The 24,889-nt window shown below is 32.0% G+C and overlaps 4 protein-coding genes and 2 long non-coding RNA genes across 11 annotated transcripts in view; 2 read left to right on the forward strand and 4 right to left on the reverse strand.

The window, feature by feature from the left end:
* Positions 1–193: 193 nt before the first annotated feature.
* Positions 194–2,450, forward strand: eIF3l (eukaryotic translation initiation factor 3 subunit L). The gene is made up of 3 exons (XM_011637207.2): positions 194–374; positions 461–1,921; positions 2,204–2,450. The coding sequence occupies exons 1-3, from the start codon at positions 354–356 to the stop codon at positions 2,336–2,338; spliced, it is 1,617 nt and encodes a 538-aa protein (XP_011635509.1). The 5' UTR covers positions 194–353; the 3' UTR covers positions 2,339–2,450.
* Positions 2,437–7,862, reverse strand: elg1 (enhanced level of genomic instability 1). 2 transcript variants are annotated; one of them, XM_011637206.3, is made up of 7 exons: positions 7,474–7,862; positions 6,879–7,305; positions 6,289–6,800; positions 5,866–6,173; positions 4,518–5,667; positions 4,001–4,409; positions 2,437–3,755 (listed from the first exon to the last, which is right to left on the reverse strand). In XM_011637206.3, the coding sequence occupies exons 2-7, from the start codon at positions 7,206–7,208 to the stop codon at positions 3,027–3,029; spliced, it is 3,438 nt and encodes a 1,145-aa protein (XP_011635508.2). In that variant the 5' UTR covers positions 7,209–7,305; positions 7,474–7,862; the 3' UTR covers positions 2,437–3,026. The 2 variants fall into 2 exon arrangements, with proteins under 2 accessions (XP_011635508.2, XP_011635507.2); XM_011637205.3 differs by having other exon boundaries at positions 6,879–7,385.
* Positions 7,863–9,277: 1,415 nt separating this feature from the next.
* Positions 9,278–12,157, forward strand: LOC105426120 (ALG1, chitobiosyldiphosphodolichol beta-mannosyltransferase). Of its 3 annotated transcripts, XM_089075816.1 has the most exons (7): positions 9,278–9,380; positions 10,087–10,294; positions 10,504–10,846; positions 10,908–11,104; positions 11,368–11,541; positions 11,639–11,753; positions 11,819–12,157. In XM_089075816.1, exons 1-7 carry the CDS (start codon positions 9,375–9,377, stop codon positions 12,030–12,032), a joined length of 1,257 nt encoding a protein of 418 aa, XP_088931942.1. In that variant the 5' UTR covers positions 9,278–9,374; the 3' UTR covers positions 12,033–12,157. The 3 variants fall into 3 exon arrangements, with proteins under 3 accessions (XP_088931942.1, XP_025073806.2, XP_011635506.2); XM_025218021.2 differs by lacking the exon at positions 9,278–9,380 and having other exon boundaries at positions 10,021–10,294; XM_011637204.3 differs by lacking the exon at positions 9,278–9,380 and having other exon boundaries at positions 10,021–10,294; positions 11,052–11,104.
* On the reverse strand, positions 9,880–12,696 carry LOC148936842 (uncharacterized). Of its 2 annotated transcripts, XR_016138978.1 has the most exons (3): positions 12,496–12,602; positions 12,238–12,400; positions 9,880–11,085 (listed from the first exon to the last, which is right to left on the reverse strand). It is a non-coding gene; the product is annotated as an uncharacterized LOC148936842 (long non-coding RNA). The 2 variants fall into 2 exon arrangements; XR_016138977.1 differs by having other exon boundaries at positions 12,238–12,696.
* Positions 12,697–14,930: 2,234 nt separating this feature from the next.
* Positions 14,931–16,208, reverse strand: hoip (NHP2-like protein 1 hoip). 2 transcript variants are annotated; one of them, XM_025218026.2, is made up of 3 exons: positions 16,001–16,208; positions 15,724–15,921; positions 14,931–15,520 (listed from the first exon to the last, which is right to left on the reverse strand). In XM_025218026.2, the coding sequence occupies exon 3, from the start codon at positions 15,518–15,520 to the stop codon at positions 15,140–15,142; it is 381 nt and encodes a 126-aa protein (XP_025073811.1). In that variant the 5' UTR covers positions 15,724–15,921; positions 16,001–16,208; the 3' UTR covers positions 14,931–15,139. The 2 variants fall into 2 exon arrangements, with proteins under 2 accessions (XP_025073811.1, XP_011635503.1); XM_011637201.3 differs by lacking the exon at positions 15,724–15,921 and having other exon boundaries at positions 16,001–16,203.
* Positions 16,209–18,978: 2,770 nt separating this feature from the next.
* LOC148936843 (uncharacterized) overlaps positions 18,979–24,889 on the reverse strand; it is a 32,045-nt gene continuing 26,134 nt past the window's right edge. The window contains exons 2-3 of the long non-coding RNA XR_016139027.1: positions 19,388–19,492; positions 18,979–19,188 (exon numbers count right to left, since the gene is read on the reverse strand). This is a non-coding gene — a long non-coding RNA (uncharacterized LOC148936843). The remainder of the gene's footprint in view (positions 19,189–19,387; positions 19,493–24,889) is intronic.

The following is a 24,889-nucleotide window of genomic DNA, read 5'->3' on the forward strand; positions in this document are numbered from 1 at the left end:
CTGTCAGTACTGAAAATATATAATTCAGGTCACGTATATTATAGATTTTTAGTACTGGTAGTGAATATCGGAACGCAGCCGGAAATTTGCGACTAGGGTTGCGCTCGAGTGTCCACGTTACCGATTGGCCAATTTAAAATAAAATTATTTGATTGATTGATCCAGTGGAAAATCTTCGGCTTCAGGCATCGGCTGTGTTCAATTGTAACGTGATTAAACGGGTCGTTCCCTCCCCCCATCATTATTCTGCTGCGTGCTGCTCCGTGTGGGTATTGGCAGCTCTTGGTGAAACCCAGCTGTGCTTGTCGACGAGAGGTTATATTTTCTTCGGATCATCCCATTTCTCCAATACGATGTATGACGATTACAATGAGGTGCTCGTCTACTTACATTTTTTATTTGATTAAACCTCGATATTCGTAAACTCGAGTTATTCTAATTTATATATAATTCTCCTTAGTATGACGCCTATGATGATTATGGGCCGCCTGACGTGCATGATCAGTACGACCGCCCGAGCTACCGGCAGGTGCCCGAGGTGGTCCGCAATTTCTTAGTATTCCTGCGCAATTGCATCAACGAAGGTATGATTTTCGAGATTCAGAATCTGTACGAGAATTCATTTCCCAAAATATCGGAGCAGCTGTTCGACAAGTCGCCATGGCCGGACGCCTCGACGATTGCCCATATCGTTGACAATGATGCAGTGTTTCTCACTCTCTATAAGGAACTTTATTATCGGCATATCTACGCGCGTATGCAAGGCCCGACATTGGAGCAGCGTCTTAACTCTTTTTATAATTACTGCGATCTTTTTAATTATATTCTACATCCGGACACCCCGGTGCAACTGGAACTGCCTGATCAATGGCTGTGGGAGCTTATCGACGAGTTCGTCTACCAATTCCAATCATTTGCTCAATATCGCGCCAATCTGTCCAATAAGACACCAGATGAGATCGAAAATCTAAATGCGCATAATAAAATCTGGGATGTCCTGTGTGTATTGAATGTCTTGCACTATCTGGTTGATAAATCGAAGATAAAGAGCCAATTGGAAGTGTACGCGAGCGGTGGCGATCCAGATTCTGTGGCTGGCGCTTTCGGTAGACATTCCCTGTACAAGATGCTTGGCTATTTCTCGCTTGTTGGTCTCCTGAGACTGCATTCTCTGCTAGGTGATTATTACCAGGCCATCAAAGTTCTGGAGAATGTGGAACTCTACAAGAAAAGCGCATACTCTCATGTACCCGGCTGTCAGATATCGACGGCGTACTACGTGGGTTTTGCATACATGATGATGCGCCGTTATGCAGATGCGATCAGAACATTTTCCGGTATCCTGTTATATATCCAACGCACAAAGCAGTTGTTCGCTACGCGTAGCTACCAAAACGATCAGATTAATAAACAGACTGAACAGATGTATCATCTCCTTGCTATCTGCCTAGTTCTACATCCGCAGTGCATAGATGAAGGCTTGCAGCAGGCTCTACGAGATAAGAACTACCATGAAAAAATGTATAAGATGCAGTACGGTGATCTCACTGAATTCGAGAATTGCTTCGTATTCGCGTGTCCGAAATTTCTATCTTTGACACCACCAAATCCGGACAATCCCAATGAAGATTATGTCCGTGAAGCCATCAAGCATCAAACCCAAGTATTCATGGACGAAGTAGTGCAGCAAAAAATGTTGCCGACCATTCGTTCATACTTGAAACTCTATACGACATTGCCGTTAAGCAAATTAGCCACATTTATGGGAAACAATACTAGATCCGATATTGAAGGCTGGGATCTCGACAAGGAGGTCAATGCATTAACAATCCATTTATTATGCTTTAAGCACAAGATGAAAAACATCGTTTGGACAAAAGGCACATCAGGATTAGATGGAAAATTTCAATCTGGCTCTGAGGTAGTTATTATTTGTATTATTCCATTTATCAAATATATAATGTGCATGAACCTCTAGCTTCCTTATATATTTTACACTTCTTGTAATGGCATGTACTTTCATCATTTTCTCCAATGAAAATGAATTATTTCAAATCTTTGATATTTTCCTTATTATCAAATTAAAATGTAATCATAATTTATTTTTCTCTATTTCTTTACTAACTTTTTGAATAAAATAAATAAATAAAATATATACATATATATGCACACTGAGCATTTTTATAGAAATACTTCTTTACAGTTGGATTTCTACATTGATCACGACATGATTCACATCGCTGATACGAAGGTAGCACACCGTTATGGAGATTTTTTTATTCGAAAAATCTTGAAGTTCGAAGAATTGAATCGCAAATTGCATCACATAAAGATTTAACTGTGAATTTTACAGTTTGTATTATTATACAATTATTATATAAAACATCATTATTATATTAAATCTTGATAGTATGTTTGCAGAAAAAAGGAATAAAGTTTTCAAAAATAAATATTTATTTCTATTAAATCATCTTTTTTAGATATTTCTTAATGATTGCAATAATGTATATAATTCGCCTTTGGCAGTATATCATAATGCGCAATATCTGCAAATAACAATGTACAAAATATCTCTGATATTTACACTGGATATTCAGTATTTTATAATCTTTACATTAGACAATGATATTGAACAATTGTATTTATCATTAAATGTGTGACAAAAGTACAGAATAATATATCTATGAAAAAAATATCAAATTATTGAATACATAATACGTTTCCTCTTTTCAATAAATTATTATAAACGCAACTTTTTATATCTTTCCGATTTTTAAAAATGTATCTTGTGCTAAAATATAATAAATTCAATTACTAAAAAAAGAAAGCAAGTTCATTGCAAAAGAAAACGCTTAAGATATATGTATATACACATATATATATATATATATTATAATGTGCATTAAAAACAATATACATATTCACTTTGACATAAATAATATCAAAACATCGCTAATTTACTGCAATTGTGAAATCTGATAAATAGTTCTCGTGTAAAAACACGTATCAGTCGCTAGTAACATTCACTACGATGCATTTTTATTTTCTTCTTGTAACATTCTGCACGCGGCGGATAAGATATTCGGTTTCATCAACGCGGTCGGCACTTTCAAATTGTGCAAATAATGGAAAAATCGATTGCTTCGCTTAGAATTAATGGTGGAGCGAGATTCCTCTGCGCGACATATCGCTCGCATGATTGGAAGATAATCTATTGCCATAATTTGTCGATCTAAACATGTAGATGTAACATGCGACAGTGTTAGATCTACCCCTTGATTCAATTGTTTTCTCAGAATAATATTACTTTGATTCTGTACTTGTTCATTCGCCTTAAAATCTTTATACAGTATTCGATCGCTTATAAAATTTGCTATGTCTGCCTTTATTTCGCGTAAAGCGGAATAAAAAGATATATTTTCAGCTAAAGATAAACTTGGTTGCGTATTTTCTTCTGACATATTTAATGTTATGTCCTCAATGTCAATTAAAGATGACATTAAAGCTAAATTGTCTAAATCTTCTGCTAATTTGTTTAATATACATATGACATTGGAATTTTTGGTATTTATACTTTTCTTTGTTTTGTGCTTTTTGTTTAGCTTAATCGCAGGTTTATACAAATAACGTTGCATATCTTGCCAAAGTGATAGCTTTATGATTGTAGATTGTTCGGATAATACTGGTGAACCCGATAATAGCAGGTATTGTAATTGAAGCAGTGCCTGTCGTAGATCACCCGCCTGCAATAATTTCTAAACAATAGAAAAAATTATTCATTTACTGAGTAGAAAAATACAGCATAGTATAATTAGTATAAATTTAAAAAATATTTAGATTTAAGTATCAATTGACAATCTTTATAGATAATTTCTAGATGCTTTTTTTGTAAAAGCCTTTCTATTTTAAAAATTTTCACAAAAATATTACAGATATCTTACATACGATACATTTTGATTGATAAATAATGTGATTTTATAACAATTTAAAAACTACTTACCATTAGACAATTATGTGAAAGTTTATAACCTGTTTCCGCCAACGAAATTAATTTTAACAAGACGGATACCCTATTTTCACTAATTTTCTGAAAATAAATTTTATTCTGTTGCGGTGCCATTTTGTTCAAATGAGGACATATGTCTCTACATGTCATGACAATTGGTCGTTTCGTATTTGATGCTAATTGATACGCGGCGGAAACGAACCCTTCGTCTTCTTCAAAGATGAGATCGATGTCTTCCAGAAGAATCAATGAATTTTGTGATATCTTCGTACCATCATTCTCACTTATAATTCGCTCAAACTCGAGCTTACTTTTTTTAATTCTATGCGATTTTGTGGCTTCCTCTAACTCCTTTAAGATTCTCTTTCCAGTCCGTCTGGAAGATGCATTCACCTCGAGCACACTGTAAAAATGAGACTATAACTTACTTGGAATAAAATGAATTTTAATACAAATTTAAAAATTATTCTAAATACAATACATTCACACACATTGAGCCACGACTACCAACCTGTAACCAAGTTCGTTTGCTATCGCGTACACGCTCGCACTCTTTCCGCTGCCATGTGGTCCTAATAATACAGCTATTTGATTATTTTCATTATTGCACGAAGAACTGCAATCCGAGGAATAAAATTCATCACCACTGCTTCCATCGTTCTCTTTCGTTAAAGACAATCTCCAACTGCTCAACCAATCCTTGAGCTTATTCGCGGCTTCTTCGTTTCCAACAACTTCCTGGACACTTCTTGGTTTATATTTATACGTCCACATGCAATTACGCGATTGATTATCTTCATTCTTGACGTTCTCCGTTAACATTTTTTTTCGCTCGAACACTTTCGACTTTCTGCCTCTCCGAGACAGCGCTTTCTTCTCAGAGTCGCCTTTAATCGTTGATATAGTTTTCCACATATTTTGTACATCTGGATAAAGTTGCTCAATTTCTATCAAAGCTTGTTCAATATTTTTCTTTACAGGTTTGTTAATTGCTTCAATCACTGTTGATGCTTCTTTATAACTAGTAATATGCTTATAATTATTAATATCTATTGAAGGCAGATATTTTTTCTCGATTTTCATTGGAAACTTATGTTTGATTTCGGATTTAATCGAGTCCGAAGTATCTCCTAATTGTGTAACATGACTGATTGCAGGAAACGGTAATATAGGTAAATCGTTGTTCGCTTTATGATCAATATTTTTATTCTCTATATCAATTATATCCGATTGTAAAAACAAGCGCCTAGTTGTCGTAAAAATCGGATCAGTTTTACGTCGTTTAACAAATAAAGGCGCTAGCTTTTCATTTGGTTTTCTTTTCAAACTACTCTCATTAATAATTTCGCATTCGGAATCATCAATCACCGTTATAACCATTTCACTCATATCGTTAATCTTTTCTTCCTTTTTATCACTTTTATTCGATTTTTTTAAACATAAATTAGTATCTTCATTATTATCACTAGAGACGTCTCTGACAATATATGGTATATTACTATTTACGATCGGTTCTTTTTTCTCCTTATTCTGTACTTTCTTAGAATGCCGATCACAATTCTTTAAGTAAACTTTATTATTTTCTGTATTTAAAGAATTTCGAGATTTATTCATGCCATTAAATTTTGATTTACTTGATGAAAACAATTCATCATCGGTATCTGAAAATAAAATTATAATTAATTCTATATAGCATTATTAAAATAGATATTTACTGAAAAATTATCAATATCAGCGATCAAAGTGTGAAAAAACAATCATTGCCGTCGACCAATATATATTGGGAGGCTCTAATCGCGTTTTACATCATATATGTAAGATATATGTTTTTTTTTTAAATACATTTTTTATTATACTACCATTTAAAGAATCGTTTTGTTCGGAAGAATGTAGTTTTATGCGTAAAGCCCAACGAGGTTTCTCTCGCTTTTGCTTATCCAGTTTGACAGCTTGTGGTGAAAATAAATTTTCAGATGCTACAATGTGGATATCATTCATAGAAAGCTCTAATTCTGATTTTAAACATTTTTTGTTAGAATATATCTTATTTGATATTGGCTTCATTATAGGTTCGATGTCAGAATTGTCGTTCCTATGTACATCTGCTTTTACAATAAAAGTAGACACAGATTTCTCATTCTTATTTGTTATTTCCTGAGATGATTTGCTGCATAATAAAAATTTATAATTACTCTACAGATAACAAGACTGTCAAATTTAATTTTATATATAAAATTTATAATTTTATATAAATAATAATTTAAAAATACTCAATATATTACCTGAAATAATCTAGTAAGTTTCCTGATAGTTGTTTGTTATTTTTTAGTTCAATGTTATTATCTTTTTTATGTATAATGTTGCTTTTATTGTCACCTTTAAGGAATCTTATGCGACTTTCAATATTCTTTTCTATTCTCTCGTTTTCTTCTATCTCCATCATTTTTCTTTTTGTATATCCCTTTTTATCAGCTAAAGCTATTAGTTTCTCTTTTCGTTTAGATTTTAATTCTTTTGCATCATCTAATTTATCTTTGCTCTCAATGTCTTCAACTGGCTGCTGTGGTAACAGTTTATATTGTATTGGTTTACTATGATTCATCAAAACTTGAAAAGCGTTTGATTCTTCCTGCTGAGAACCAATCTCATCATGAAATTCTATATTTGATTCGTTAATCTCAATTACACTTTTATTGAAATTATCTACAATCTGTTTATTAAATTTTTTTTCTTGCAAGATATTTGTCTTTTCAGATTCAGACTGATTTCCATACATTTCCATAGACTTTAAGTCCTTAAAAAATAAGAAAACCTAATTAGATATTTATCAATAACCAAAATCAATTATATGTTATTAAACTCTAGATATTACCTTCTTAAAACACTGCTTTATATTTGAATCAATCAAGCCTGATTTTGGCGTTTCATTTCGCAAATCTTTTTTCTGGCCACTGTTTACTTCACCATTGTATGGACTGGGTGTTTTGTCAATTAGATCATTCTTGCTTTCAATCACGTTACACATCCTGCTCCTGGAATCGCTGCGTGATATTCGGATCTTCACGCGTTTGCGTTCACCTGTCGCGATGATCTCCTGCTCTTGCTCCTCTTCCTCCTGTTCTATGATGTTGCCAGGATCAATAGCAGTCTCCTTGTCAACAATCTTCCTATCATTGGTGAAGTACTGCTTAATGTCTTTCATACTTCAGTAATATTTCGTCCTATCTTCATTCGCGGATTCTGATTTCCTGGTTAGGAACGCAGTATCATCCTTTACCTCGTTTTTCTTCCTTTTTTTACTTAATTCCACCAGAAAAGAAACAATGAAATGCCTCAATGACGAAAAACCAATGGACGTCGGAATCAAATTTCAATGCACCTGAATTGATAATGGTATCATACCAAGCATACATAGCGCGAATCAGACTAAATTTACGACATAAAATGACTAAAGTAATGAAATTTACCTTTCACCACTCAAAATATTTACGTCACCGATCGGTGATGCTATGACCTACAACAGCACTTTCACACATGTTCGCAATCACTTCCCGCCTTATTTTTCTTATTTCTTATTTTTGGCCGAAGCTGCCATACGGCGCCAATACAGGCCACGATTCAATTAAAAAAATATGATTTGAGAGAACAATGACAAGTGTGTGAGCAAAAATCGAAGAAAAAGCGTGATGACATATAAAAAAAAAATTTATGTGAAGACAAAAGACATCCGAACCACTCAACGGTCCGAGAACTTCGACTTCCCGCCTTTTTGATATGTCCTGTTGTCCTGTTGTCCTGAACCGCGGTATGTATGATCGAACGATGTAATACCAGTGCTGCTATTAGGAACGCTTTCTCGCGCATACGTATGACCAAGAGTAAATCTAGGGCTATAAAGCCTAGTCTACAATGACATAACATAAGGCTATAAAGCTGTAAGGCGTGGTTGTAATGCTTTGTGTCCATGATGCTAGAAATCGGATCCGAGATCTCGGATGGAAAGAGAATTGACCAATCGCATTGATTAATTGGCCGAATTATTCAAACGCAATTGATCAATTCTCCCCCATCCGAAATCTTGGACCGATTTCTAACATCGTGGACACAAAGCATAAGAACCTATTTAAATAAATTATTTTCATTCTTCATGCTTAACAATCAAGAATAATTGTACTGTATATACTGTGACGTAAGGTTGTTAAGCATAAGAAATGAAAATAATTCATTTAAATAGGTTCTTAGGTCTTATGTCCACGATGCTAGAAATCGATCTCGGACAGAGAAAAAAATTGACCAACTATTGCAGTAACTATTTCCGCCAATTGATCAATATGATTGGTCAATTTTTTTCTTCATCCGAGATCTCGAATCAATTTCTAGTATCGTGGACACAAGGCTTTACAACCATGCCTTACAGCCTTATGTTATGTCATTAATGTTATGTAAACTAGGCTTAACATACGTATATAACAGGCGTTAAAATTTTGCGAGCTCCACGCTAGGATGATATATGCAACAAATGTTGGTATTCTTCTTAATTCTGCCTTAATATTTTATTTTAAACACATAAATGTGTTTTATTATACACTTTCTTTCTTTACAATTATAAAAATATAACTTTGTTAAAGAATTAATGTTATTGTAAATTATTAACATTAATTATACTTAAAATTCTATATAATTAAATAATTTTTATACAATTTTTACAATTTTATATAATTTTATATAATATAAAAAATTTCAGTAGATCAAATGTATCTTTCTCTTCTAAATATGATACTTCATTGAATCTGCATCTAAATATGCATGTGTGAAAAAGCATCCCTGGGGATCAATCATGTAACTTTATGTGAAATTTTTCATTTTTCACTTTTTACTTTTCATTTTTTACACCTTGACATTTCATGTGAAACTTTTCACGTACAGCGATTATGTATATAGCTTGGATGCGTGGAAAGTGAAATCATGAAACATAGTTTCATAGGTTTTATAGTTAATGAAAATTATTTTATTGGTACAGTATTATATACATCTTTTAATAACCAATTGTATATGTACTACGTACACTTAATCCTAAGTGTCGGTCCACAATAGGTGATTTAAGCTTTAAGAAGTAAAAAATTGACCAATTATAATCGAATATGAAAAGAATAATCGACTATAATTGGTCAATTTTTTACGACTTAAAGATTAAATACTTATTGTGGACCGACACTAACGCAGCCCTAATCTTCTCTAATTCCGAAGCATATTTATTAATTCCCTAGATTTTCGCCTTTCCGCCACCAAGGTACATGGCGAAAAAGTTTACGTGAAAAATTTCACATTTTCACGTTTGAGAGAGTTACATGATCCCGCAAAATCGTACATGATCGTAAGTTCACGTAAAACTTTTCATTTTACACGTTTCCGCCCTAGGGGAACAGTTACATGACCCCCTGACTGCTTTACCTCGCTAGTTGCAGTAATCGCAACAGGAAATATGTCAAAATCAATGACGTCATAGAATTCAAGACAGTACTTTCGTAATGCACTGCTCTCTATATCGGAACGCTATTTGTAGTATTGATAATACTCGGAGTGAATAAAGGAACGCACTCTCAAAATCGATATGACAGATTTTCTAACCCTCAATAGTGCAAACTTTAATGATTTTCTAGTCATATAACTCGGGAGAAGTTGAAGGCACATAGCTGAAATAGAATTCCAGCACTCTCCATCTGGAGGGAAATAAAAAAAAAAAAGAAAAAATTTAACGATTAATATATTTGGTTTACGGGACAGATCAATACATTTTTCTGCCAAATTTTTTGTTTTGTGCAATAACGCGAATATTTTTATCGAAATTGGAGGTGAGGACTGTAAACTTAACATTTATCGAATTATGATTTATTTTATTTAAATCTATCTTTTATTTAAAATCATACAGATTTGCGATTTTTTTTTATTGATCACGATCACGATCTTTCGGCCGATCCATTGTTTACACAAACCAGTTGTTCGTTCTACTAAAAATGTTGATGTTGATATTCTTGCTGATTGTGGTGATCGTTCTCGTCGTGCGTAAATTCTACCTGAAGAAGCTCAAATCTGGTAGAAATGTTTGCGTTCTGGTGCTTGGCGATATTGGCAGAAGCCCACGGATGCAATATCACGCGATTTCTCTCGCACGGGAAGGCTTCATCGTAGATCTCATAGGTTATCCTGGATCACCACCGATGAAGGAGATTCTCGAAAACATGCACGTGCGAATACATTATCTGCGACCGCCTCCGGAATTGCAAAACAGTACGAATCAGACAACATTGTTGATAGTTTTTCACAACTTTTACTTACTGTTCTTCACAATTTCTTTTTGTTTAAATTTTTTATCTTCTCAATTATTAGAGAGATGCCTTTCTAATAATTCTATAATTATTTTATAAAATGTTTTTAACTATTTGTATTTTTTTTATTTATAACGATTACAGCAATGACAAATCTGTTTATTATTTCAGAACTACCACGTCTTCTATGTTATATAGTGAAAGTAATTTGGCAAACTGCTGATCTTCTTTGGTCATTATTTAACAAACACATATCAGACTCGCTAATTATGCAGAATCCACCTGCAATACCAACTATTCCAGTATGTTGGTTTTATTGTATTCTTATAGAAGCAAGATTTATAATTGATTGGCATAATTATGCACATTCCCTTATGGCATTGAGCCTAGGAAAGAATCACTTCTTGGTTAGACTGGCAAAAAGCATCGAGACAACATTTGGTTATAGAGCAAATAATAATTTGTGTGTGACCCAAGCAATGAAAGAAGATTTAGAGAAAAAATGGTTTATCCAGTTAGTATTGTTCATATTTTATATAAAAATTATTTGTTTAACTGCCTTTTTTTTATCACAGAGCAAAAGTCCTATATGATAGACCAATAGATAATTTCCATCCCTTGACTTTGGTAGAAAAGAACGAATTTCTATGCAAATTAGCTGAGAAATATGATATAAAAATACCTTGCTCACCCAGAACATCTGGCTTTATTGTATCTAGCACTAGTTGGACCGAGGATGAAGATTTCTCAATCCTGTTGAATGCGTTACAAGGTATCAATATAAATCTATCACATATACTTATAAAAAATATATATATAAACTTTTTAACATATTTAAACTTTCTAATTAACTTTAATTTTAACTTTTAATTATTTTAACTTTCTAATTTATTTTATATATATATATATATATATATATATATATATATATATAATATATATTTTAGAAAGTTATATATAATATATAAAAACTTTTTAACAAGTATTTATTTATAATGATTAGAAGAGATTATATATTTGTAATATTTTTTATAGAATATGAAGATACATGTGAAAGTAATGAATTAAACTTGCCAGATTTGATCTGTGTGATAACGGGAAAAGGACCATTAAAAGACTTCTACATGGCTATTATTAATTTAAAAAAATGGAAACATGTCGAAGTAAAGATGCCATGGCTTGAAAATGAAGATTATCAGAAAATATTAGGTATTTACATGTTGCCGCTAATTGAATTAATTTTTTACAATATAAATCTTTAAAAACACTGACCAAATGTTTTGAATACCACTTATTTTTGAAATAGCTACTGCAGATTTAGGTATATGCCTTCACACCTCATCCAGTGGACTGGATTTACCAATGAAAATTGTTGACATGTTTGGCTGTTGCTTGCCTGTTTGCGCATTCAATTTTAATTGGTATATTGATAAATTTAATGTAACATTCAAATCAGTCCGATTATTAATTCCAATATCTTATTTAGCTTATCAGAATTGGTAAGGCACAATGAGAACAGTTTGGTATTTGCGGATGAGAAAGAACTAGCCGAGCAACTGAAGATGTGGTTTCAAGATTTCCCTGATAATAAGACACAACAACAATTACGTGAAAAATTTCAAGGAAACATGTTTATGTCACAGCAGAATCATAATGACTGGCACAGTAACTGGACATTCAATGTGTTGCCCTGTCTTTAAGAATAATACATTTTATTATTTCTGTACATAATTATAATTTTTTGTACATGCTTTTTATAATCTCTGTCATTTTTCATTATATAACCAACATTATTTTTACTAAAAATATAAGAAATTTTATTGTATTAATATTTTATTATACTTTATGTTAATTAAAATAATTTACGATCACTATCATAAAATTACTCTATTTTAAAGTACATACACTTTTTTGTATTGCGGCCATATTGGAATCGTGACGTCATAAGCGAGAAATGACAAAGTTTATTGCGATAGTTTTGCAAATAAAGATATTTGACTAAATAACTTGATATAACTTTAAGACACTTATGAAAATGGACGGTTGTTATTTTTTCCTTTCCTGATAACTGTAAATAGTTGTAAAAAGCACGTAAAATGAAGTCTGTTCAAGCAGAAAATACAATTTGACAACTGTTGAAAGAAGTAGCAAAAAATCTTTTACATGTAATGTCCGAAGATAATTTTAGCTGCTGCCATTTTTACAAATCTGGTAAGTACGAAACAAGTCACATATGCACGATTAAGTGTCGGTCCACAATAGGTGATTTAAGCTTTAAGAAGTAAGAAATTGACCAATTATAATCGAATATGAAAAGAATAATCGACTATGATTGGTCAATTTCTTACGGCTTAAAGATTAAGTATCTATTGTGGACCGAGACTAAAGCGGTATTTACAATGAGACTTTAAGACGTAAGACTTAAGAAATTGGCCAACCACAATCGATTATTCTTCTCTCTGCCTAAGCAGTAAGGAAATCAACGTTAGTGTCGGTCCACAATAGGTGATTTAAGCTTTAAGAAGTAGGAAATTGACCAATTATAATCGAATATGAAAAGAATAATCGACTATGATTGGTCAATTTCTTACGGCTTAAAGATTAAGTATCTATTGTGGACCGAGACTAAAGCGGTATTTACAATGAGACTTTAAGACGTAAGACTTAAGAAATTGGCCAACCACAATCGATTATTCTTCTCTCTGCCTAAGCAGTAAGGAAATCAACGTTAGTGTCGGTCCACAATAGGTGATTTAAGCTTTAAGAAGTAGGAAATTGACCAATTATAATCTAATATGAAAAGAATAATCGACTATGATTGGTCAATTTCTTACGGCTTAAAGATTAAATACTTATTGTGGACTGACACTTATAGATTTGCTACTACTTAAGCTTGCTAAAAACTTAAATCATAATCGATTTATAGAAGTCTCATTGTAAATACCGCTTTAGTCTCGGTCCACAATAGGTATTTAATTCTATAATGCGTTCTGTGTCGGTGTCGTGGGCCAATCACAGACGAATGTGAGGAGAATTTGTGATTGGTTCATTCTTACAGTCCACGACCACGATTTTGACACATTGTAAAATAGATCTTAAGGGGATCCTAAAGTCGGTCCTGTTTTATCGATCGACCAATTAATTTTCCAGCACGCTAATTTCCTAATTACATTTACATATTTAAGAATCCTTTTCTACAATTAAAGTATACGCACCAATATAAGTCATACCGGTCGACTTTATACCGAGAAAATTTTTTAAATTTCGATCTTTTTTATCGAGTCCTCTTAGTCCAATTTAAAGTTAAGAGCTGTCAACGTGTACGAATATTTGCTTCATATAAAAATTTGGCAGCCTATTTGTGCAAAATGAGACCGGTAGGAAGTGCGAATTACATGCAGGAACAATATAAAGTTTTTACAATTAAGCTTGAAAACATGATATAAAAGATTAGCGTGCCTGAAAATTTGTTCATATGATACATGGGTACAGAAATGTGTATATGAGTGTATGTATGTATACATAAATATATTTATGATGTAGATGTGCATGTGTATGACGTTTCATCGGAGTTTGCTCGTCAGTTTAGAAATCTCTTAAAACTTACCTACCCATATTTGTGCAATATTTAAGAATATTTTGAGATCTTCAAAATATGATTTGAAAACTTATAGGAGAAATAAGTGAAAAAGTACGAAAATAGGCGAAGTTTAAAAGGTTAGGTTCATATGTGTCACAGAAATATATGTATACATAAATGTATCTATGTATATTTAAATGTACATATGTATGAACGTCAGAGTTCGTCTATCAGTTCAACATCTTCTTAAGTACAATTATCAATGTGCAATTAATATATTTGATGATATATCCTTTATTAATATTATATTAAATATGGTTATTGAGAATGTTATGTTATACAATAATTTTCATATAATTTTGTATGTGAAACAGTAACGTAAAAAAAATAAACAAGTTATGTAAAAAAAATAGACCAATAACATTACAAAGTTGCATTTGATTCGTTTGATGTTTTTGTTACTTTTGTTGCATCTTTTATATCTTTAATTCTTTCCGAGAAATAAGAAGGTCCAATCTTGATCGCAATGACGCTTATACCAATGGGTAAACAGCATGCTTGACCGAGCTGTTCTTTTTTACATGCGTGAACATAAAGAATTCTCTTCGCCTCTGCTAACTTTATCAAGCGTGTTAAAAAATCCAATGGTGACATTAAATGTGTTATATTTTCGGCGAGTATGACGAGTTCCACTAAGTTTCGTTCCATCGAGTTTATTACATCTGTCAATCCAACGAACAGCATATTTCTTTCCGCATGATACATTTGTCGAATCAATGTTAATAATTTATTATTTAATTTCTCCATTTCGATGAAATCAGCAACCGATTACAAGACTACAAAAATAAACAAGAGTAAAAGTAATTCTCTTAAAAATATAAATTATATTTTAAAGTTAGTATGTCAACTATTAAATTAGGATAGAATAGAATTGGTCTATTCTTAAATACGATCCTATTACCAAATTATTTTTTAATTTTTCATCTCTATAAATTATTATAAATTTAGAAGGCAAATGTTGTTTTGTTCTTTTTATTAAATGTTTTAAATTTGTCTTAATTTGTATACAAAACATTTAATTCATAAAAGAGATCGTGCAATTTATACATTTCTTATAAATATAGTATAAAGGGAGTTGTTTATTTCAAATGTTTAGAATAGCAATAAAGATTTACATTATATGTTATTAATAATGAGGTATGTAAAAATAACAGATATAAGTCTTATCTAGATTAAAAGCCTCTCAATTTCTTGCTGAATGGCTTTGATTTGAGGTTTCAATTGCGAGCCCTCGTTAATCAATACCGAACAAGCTACCACTGGCCTTGAGACGCCACAGGCTCGTCCTAAAGCCTGCTTGCTTCGTACAAAGACATAAGGTACATTTTTATCCTCGCATAGCAGTGGCAGGTGCAGCAATATTTCTAATGGCTGGGTGTCTGCAGCCATCACTATGAATTCAGATAGGCCACGATTCAGGGACTTTGTAGCCTCGTTCGCTCCCTTCTTCAGTTGTCCATAACTCAGTGCTTGCTGTACCAGATTCAGTATTTTTATAGTCAGCGAAGGATCTGCCAGGGGATATGCTTTTGGCGATACTTCATCCATCTGAAAAAGAAATCCACAAATTAGTATAATCTGTTTGTAGCATTCTGATAATAAGAAGAGTTTGTTGGTCATCTCTTGTCAACATTTATGGACATATACAAATAGCTCTTGTATAGCGCGATATATCTATGTAAGAAAACTAATTACAAATAATAAGGAAAGGCTTCGTAAGATAATGCATATAGTTTAATGCTTAAATTGACCTGTTAATAATATCTAGCCGGTAGACAACAGATTCAAATCCGGCTCTCATTTCATATATTTACGAGACAATTTCACAATTTTTGGGGATTTCTTTATAAAAGATTTAAAAAATCCTAGGATTCGGAATATAAGAGTTGATTAAGAGTGAAAAAGTGTTGATTAAAAGAGTATAAGGTTAAGCAGTTTTGTCATATAACCTAAAAGAACAGGTTAAAAACATATTAAAAGTCGATACTCAGTGACGTATAACAAAATAAAAAATAAAAAGGATAATACCTCAAGCGTTCTCTCGTCTTTATCTTTTAAATCGCTAACGATTTCTATTATTCGCACTTCAAATGCTACAAACGTGTTACAGTGACGCAACTTCGTCGCCGCGCACTTCTAGCAAGAAAAATATCTTACAACCATGTGGTACAGTGTTGCGATCCCGTTTACACGCATACGCAGCGAAAAATGATATCAGTACAGTATTTAGGCTGCGTTCCGATATTTACTGCCAGTACTAGAAATATATAGTTTATGTCACATATATTATAGATTTCAGTAATGGCAGTGAATATCAAAACGCAGCCTAAATACGCATGGAAAGATATATTGTTATTCGACCCCGTCAAATCACTTAAAAATGTATAATAAATATACTACATAAATATATTACATAAATGTATAATAAATGTATACTACATACTACATACACATGCATTACATCTTTGTCATGTACTAGGCTGTATTAAAACTTTCTTTATTTTTTACTAAGCTTTAAAAAAAAATATATATATATACTATATATACATATACACACATTATATATATATATATATATATATATATATACACATATACACACCATATACATATTGTTATGACCGAGAGGTCGTCCGCTCGTCGTTGCCCTCAGAAAAATTAATATTTTAGAAATCGATTTTAAAACAGAGGATCGTTCCCTGTAGATATTCTCTCATTTTTAAAAGATAATTCACTAGTTACGCAGATTTAACGACACTATAACAAAAAATAATATCTGTAAGGGTGAATTCCCATTGAGCGCGTCACGAATTGACCAATCAAAACACCCCATTTTATTGCATTATTTACCGCGCGACTCCTTGCACGACGCATCGGTTAGATTGCTCGACATTCTAGAGACAAAAGGATTCCCAACAAGAAGGAGAAAATGGATCCCAAATCACGCACGTTTATAATTCTACAAACACAAATCAAAGAAATAACACTTGAATTAAAATAATATATTTGTATATGTATATGTAAATATATATATTATTTTATTTTACATATACATATATATATACATTGTTCGAGAATGAGTTTATATTCTCGAAGAAAATTGCGCGCGGGGGTTTATGTGGCGGTCCCCCGCTCACACAATTAATACTTAGCAAAACATCTATGAAAAGAACCATAGCCTGCATAGCGCAGTGGTAGCGCGCCTACTTTGGACACCTGAGGATCTAGGTTCGAATCTCACCGCAGCCAACATCTTTTTTTCACCATCAAACTCAGGGAGTCGATCATGTAACTTTTCCCCTAAGGCGGAAATGTGAAAAGTGAAAAGTTTCACGTGAACTTACGATCATGTACGATTTTGCGGGATCATGTAACTCTCTCAAATGTGAAAATGTGAAATTTTTCGCCATGTATTTTGATGGCGGAAATCTAGGGAATTAATAAATATGCTTCGGAATTAGAGAAGATTAGGGCTGCGTTAGGATTAAATGTACGTAGTACATATACAATTGATTATTAAAAGATGTATATAATACTGTACCAATAAAATAATTTTCCTTAGCTATAAAACCTATAAAACTATGTTTTATGATTTCATTTTCCACGTATCTAAACTACATACATAATCGTTATACGTGAGAAGTTTCATGTGAAATGTCAAGGTGTGAAAAATGAAAAGTGAAAAATGAAAAGTGAAAAATTTCACGTAAAGTTACATGATTGACCCCCAGAACATCGTGAACAATGCTCCTCGCAAACGCCACAATCTAATTCTCAGATGGCAGCACCTCGCGGACACATGCATTATGCATGACTGCGGAAGGTAGCCGCCTCAAGCACTTCCGGTTCTTCTCTTATGCGCACGCTCATTAGATCACTCTCTTAACGAGAGTGTAACTATTGTCAAGTTATGGCCATCTTATGTAACGCTTGTCGCTCGAGATTGTGCTCTTTTCGGCTCTCTTGGGGTACGTTCCACTTAACACCTGCAACGCTCGCAGCATCCGTTCCACATAACGATCGAGATCACTGTGGCGCGATCAGAATGTTATTAATCGCGACCGCATCGAACCCACGACGCTCACGATTCGTAGGTGGGTCGGCGCGATTGTTTAAAATTTCGCCCAGGTAGTGGTAAATATTTCGGCCGTAGCGTAGTCGTTGCAAGCGATAAGTGGAACACATCTTTGATGCTTTGTACACGATTTGGTGAATGAACAACGAGGACTGTTCTACGCTCAGCAATCTTTAGAATCTGGAAGGTGACGTGATTAAGTGCTGCCGGATAATAAAAGAATACAGCATCACATCGCGCTCGTGCTCACCACATGATGTGTGGCCATTTTACAAAAAATACATAATTAAAAAGTAAATAAATAATATACATAAATAAAAAGTACATTTTATAAAAAATAAGTTTTTAAACTGGAAACTTAATGTTATTGTAAAAAATTATCGCAATTTTTTTAAGAAGACAATTTAGAGTTTAAACGGCCTAAAATACCTTAAATATCTTAAATATCTTTTTAATAATTTGTGCTGATAATTTTTCGTTGAGCTATAGCATATTAATAAAACAAGTATAAAATGAAAAAAGTATTTAAAACATATCGGAGCCCACTAGTTTTCAAAATTTACACCCATATTTCACCACTGCCTTTTCTGCATCAATGCGCAGTGTTTTTATAGGAAACTCCAATCATAATGCCGGATTCACACTACATTCGGCATTCATGATGTCCGATAGAAGAATAAATTTTCTAGATAAAAATATTGATATCTAGGAACTCTAAAAACCTAAAAGTAAATTCTCCTATTGGATCATGTTACATCGGATGCAATGTGAATTCTGCATAATACTGCGGATCTCGAAACTCAAAACGAAGCAATTAAGTGGACAGCGTGAAATAGTTTCAGAGAGAATACAAAATCTTAGTATAAAGAAAAAAAGAAAGAAGAGAATACAAAGTCTTAGTTTAGTTCAATTCATTTCTAGCACAGTATACTGGTTTAATGGTTCTAATTTCAATCCTCGTGCAAGAACAGAAAACAAATCTCATGCGTATCTGAGATTTTCTCAAATCTTATTAATTTTATTTATTGTCATAATTAAGTTAACACACAATTAAATTACCTCACATAATACTGGGTGTTTATTTGGAAATCAGCTTTTTTAAGTTCAATATTAGTTATTCCATCTTGCTCTTTTATTTAGGCTGAAAGAAAATAATACATTTTTTTACTCCGTTCTTGCTTACATTTTAGTAATTCTTAGTTGTACAAATCATCTAATCACAAAATAATGTATAATTTATAAAACGAAATAATCATAAGTCTATATAAAAAAATTATTTTTATTTTATGTGACGTATGCATAAAATATCATGATTTTATTATTTAAAATTACATATTTACCTTTTTTTTTATAATTATATTAAAATCAAGATACACCGACACTTAAGCATTTTAATTCTTGTTGTTTATCAAATATTTAACAAGAACAAATGATACTTATGAGCGCTGTGAACGTAAATCAGAACACAGTTAAATTATATATACTTAAAAAGATATGATTGAAAAATCGTAAAGATATATATGCTCAGCAAGCAAAATGCTAGCAATTTGCTGGCAAATTGGCAACAAATTCGATCAGATATTGACTGCAAATCCATAATCATCCCTTTATATAGAGTGCTATCTCATGGCACATATTTTTAGCGTAACGCGTATCGCGTAACTAATCATGCTAGAGTTCCATGACGTATTTGCCGCGTACCAATCAGAAGCGATCTATGTTTTCCGGTACGCCAAAGTAGAGACAAATTCTATTTTTATTTGTAATACGCGGTATTACAAATGTATGTGTGTGTGTGTGTGTGTGTGTGTGTGTGTGTGTGTGTGTGTGTGTGTGTGTGTGTGTGTGTGTGTCAATGTTTTCTCTTGAGTTTATGAAATGTATATTTTTGTAGAAAATATATGAAAATTTATGAAAATATATATATATATATATATATATATATATATAAGAATAAAAATAAAAATATACATATATTTTTGCAAATTTCCAAATGTATGTTTATTAATATCGGTATTCGAATACATTCCTGTTTCGCTATAAATGATCCCAGAGAGTTTAACAAGTTTTAATATATTTCCATATCCATACGAAAATTAAAAAACGTATTGTCATTATGAAATTGTAATTCTTTCACAAATTTATCACTTGCTCCTTGACGTAAACGATTTTCATAGAAAAATATAGGATAAACATTGTTTTAATAATGTTCTTTTTGATTTGCTTTATATCTTTCTTGAACGACTTGAACTCCATTCGTTAAAGCAAAATTCTGATTGGCATAAATATTTGTTTTCAATATTTACGTACGATTGCTCGTTTACTTATTCTTTTTTTATTAAAAACTAAATAGTTATTAATTTTTTTAATTTCAGGTGTATAGCTAAACGTTTGAATAAATTTTTCGACGTAATGCACAAATATAAACCAATATATTATTTGAATTTATACTTCTGAATTATACGAAAATTATATAATTAAATACGTTGTAGATATGTGTGTACAAAACAATACGCGAATTTTTTTTCCTTCTGTCTTATAGAGCATTTTTCTAAATAACACAACCAATAAAATTACGATATTTAGCATTCCGTAGAGCGCTAAGAGAATAGACAAATATGATTGGTTACGCATGTACATAGATCACTTTTTTACGTGCCATGGGACAGAAGAGAATTTATTTATGCGTAGCGAGAAACGTAGATCGCTTCTGATTGGTTACGCAATTACACGGTACGCGGCAAATACGCCTCATGAGACTCCACCATCAAAGGCCTTTGAATGCCGTCACATGTGGCGTAACTTGCGTAATCTGCGTATTCTAATATTTTACTAAAACATGTTACACCATTCTGAAAGCCTTCTTTCACATAAAGCATATTTCGCGGAATTTCGAGAAATGCGTAATTAATTGCTGATTAGGGCTTTTGTTGTACTCTCTAACAGAAATGCTAAACTAATTTGTGATTGATTTTTATAATCTGCGTATTTGGAAAAGTACGCTTCATATAAAGTCTCGGTTCCCCATGAAGCGTACTTCAGGTCAGGCGGGCGAGCGCTTTCTCCTCGCGCGCTCTTATTTGCGCAACTTTAATATTTAATAACTCGAAAATTATTGCGAATATCGCAAAATCGTATAAAACATTTTGATTTATCTCGCTCCCGTCTATCTTCTCAAGTTTTAATAATGTTCTTTTTGATTTGTTTTATATCTTTCTTGAATGATTTGAACTCCATTCGTTAGAGCAAAATTCTGATTGGCATAAATATTTGTTTTCAACCTAGCAACGCTGTAAGATTATCATACACGAAAATTTTCGAATTACAATTTTCATTTCAGTTCGAGAATAGAAATCAGCGTGTTTCGTATGCATGCGACATTAATCATGCGAAAATTATTGTCTATGATATATATCGCATAATTTAGAGAATAAAACCCCAAAGATGTTACGCGTTTTCTGTTATGCAGAATTCAATTTTATATGTCTCATGAGACGCAAATAACTTAGTGGCGTAGACGATAATCAATATCTTTTTATTCTTTTAGATTGTTCCAGAAATAGCAAAACTTGCTATTTATTGGTTACGCAAATTTATAATACATAATAATGACATATGGACATGAATTATGCGTAACGTAGCACATATACATATGTACATCTATTATATACAATTTCCGAAACGGATAACAATAAGTAAGCAATTTCCGAAAATGAATTCCGATCAAGTATTACTATGCATTTTTGCTTTTCATAAAAAAACATTGTTACAAACAATTGATTGCACAGTGATAGAAATAAAGTTAAAAAAACTAATAACTTATATTTATTATGTAAAAATAGAAATAAAATAGCACGTAAGATATATAAAATATTGAGTTCATCCAATTTTCTTAACTTTTAATCAGAAACAGTTTGGGGCAAGCAACATAATAAGGGTGCTATCACATGCGGCGTAACTTGCATAAACGTAACTTGCGCCGACCAATCACATCGTTTCACTTGAACATCAAATTCCGCCTAGTTACTTTATACTGTTTATGCTATTATTGTGAGGCTGGTTCCCCATGCAGCGTAACTTGCGTAAACGTAAACTGCGTTATCCAATCAAATTGTCTCAGCTACTCTACATAATTCCATCTAGATCACTCTTATTAAATGATTTGATTGGTTGACATAGATTACTCTTACGCAAGTAACCAGCCTGGGTTCCACTACTGCAGATGCATGCTGCACATAAAATGGCACTTTAAAGGTGCCATTTTATGTGCAGCATGCATCTGCAGTAGTTCGTTGTTATTGGTTAAAATTTGTTCACTAGATGACGTACTTCCGATGCAAAATAATTTCACCGCATCTCGCTTTGCTGATGCGGTTTTGAAGTTGAACCGGACAAACAAATCCGCAGCAAAACAAAAGAAACCTGTGCAGCGTGCAGCATAACATCAATAACATATATTAATAAATATAGGAGAATGACATTAAATAAGGTATAGAAACTTGTTTATGATGTTACATGAAACATGTTATTAATTAATTATTTCGAATAAATAGTAACAAGATTATTTATATATATGAAGTCATAATCTCAATTTGTCAACATCAAGAATATAAATAATGAATCGCAATTGTTGTAATCTTTCAAAGTTTATTTATTATAAATGATTCTATAATTTAAAAAGTTATCGTTTATTTTAAACGAAAAAACTTTGATATTGCTTTTTTACTTTCTAAATTATTTAATGGAAAATTACATATTTTATGTAACTTAACAATACAGTTTAAATGTGCTGATTACTAATTTATTTTTCTGTTAGATGTGGAATTTGTAAAGAAATAATCGTTAATTTCAAGTCATAAATGTTTGGAAGGATATAAAATGTTCTTCATTGATAATAACAGATATTTTTCCAATACACGGTAAATATATATAAAAATAATGCACAATTCTTGAAAAAAATTAAAATAATTGTATATATAATAATTTTTTATATAGGTAGTGGCGTCGTAGTACAAGGAAGTGCTATGGGGAATAGCGTAGAAAGCATTGTATACGATAAACCATCAAGTCATCCAAATGGAGATAAACATGTGCTTGAGGAATCATTTATTGCTATCGGGAATGAGTGAAAATATTTTACTCAATAATTCTTCTAATTCAACTTAAAAGAATTGCTTATTGAGGTTGAAAAACAGGAAGCGTTATATAATTATAGTCTATTTTTAGCATAACAGCGATAACTGTTAAAGCATGGGATACGATTTCGGAATCTGCAAGGTATTAAAAATGACATTGGAAGATCCGTAAATATAAATGTATAAAAAATAAAGCTTGTGTATAGTTAAACAAATAAAATAAAAACAAGGTCAATAACACAAATAAAAATCCATAAACGAGAAATGAATTAAAGTTGAGAAAGAATAACACAATATAACGTTCGCTTTTTCTTAGAAATTTTGCCCAAATTACAACTGCACCAACAGTTGCCGCAATCGCATTTTTTGCCTTTTCAAGTTTTCCATATTATATTTTTTAATTATTTGTGCACAAAACACACATTCTCTATGTCACTGATATAATTTTTGATCGTATGATATTATAAAACTGAAAATTGCCACCAGTTAAATACGCTGCTGCCGTTATTCCTTTTTATGAACAGCAAATGCAGCGGAAGTCATTATAGAAAATTTGAATTACGTGACATTCTTGTTGTCGCAGCGTGTTGCGTATGAAAACCTTAAGATAAAATCGCATAAGTGTCGGTCCACAATAAGTATTTAATCTTTAAGCCGTAAGAAATTGACTAATCATAGTCGAGTATTCTTTTCATATTCGATTATAATTGGTCAATTTTTTACTTCTTAAAGCTTAAATCACCTATTGTGGACCGACACTAATACGCTACATTGCATGCAGTGCAAGTTTTAGCGCAAGCAGAACAATAAGGGTGCCGTCACATGCGGTGTAACTTGCGTAAGCGTAATCTGCATATTCTAGTATTTTATTAAAACATATTACGCCATTCTGAAAGCCTTCTTTCATATAGAGTGTATTTCGCATAATTTCGAGAAATGCGTAATTAATACAATCAATTGCTGATTAGGATTTCTGTTGTATTCTCTAACAGAAATGCTAAACTAATTTGTGATTGGTTTTTGTAATCTACGTATCTGGAAAAGTACGCTTTATGAGGAACCGAGACTTTACATACGAGTATGTGTACGAATAAGTCAAGTAGATGTGAACCTAATCTGTGCGAATGTATTCAAAAGTCATTATGAATTCTGACCTGTTGTCATTAATAATATGGAAGCGATGACAAAAGTGGAAGAAGATGAAACAATCTCAACATAAAATTAGACGATATAATATATTAAAATTGTTTGGAATATGGAAACTGATGGTATACTAACAAGAAAAAGCTCGTCATAGAATGTAGGTGTGTCCGATATTCGCAAAAAAACGAAGATTATTACAGGGTGACAGTGACAATCTGGTCAAAGAAATAGAATTTGAAGATTACGAAATGTTCTATAATTATTGTAGAATGTCCATAGAAATGTTTAATTAAATTGTTAAATATTGTTGGGCCACGCATTGAAAAACTATTATAAATTAATTAATATATATATATGTATATATATTAATTATATATATATAAAACATTAATATATATACAATTAATAATAAATATATATATATATAAATATATATATATTTATTATTAATTAATTCAATATGAAGCTATTTAATTAATTATTTTTATATTAATTAATCAACTTATAACGACACCCGTCTCACTCCCCCTCAATTATTAACAATTATTAACAATGTTAAAACTC

Source organism: Pogonomyrmex barbatus, unplaced genomic scaffold (genome assembly GCF_055798465.1).
Source record: "Pogonomyrmex barbatus isolate J1 unplaced genomic scaffold, ASM5579846v1 scaffold2, whole genome shotgun sequence".
NCBI classification, from domain to species: Eukaryota; Metazoa; Arthropoda; class Insecta; order Hymenoptera; family Formicidae; genus Pogonomyrmex; species Pogonomyrmex barbatus.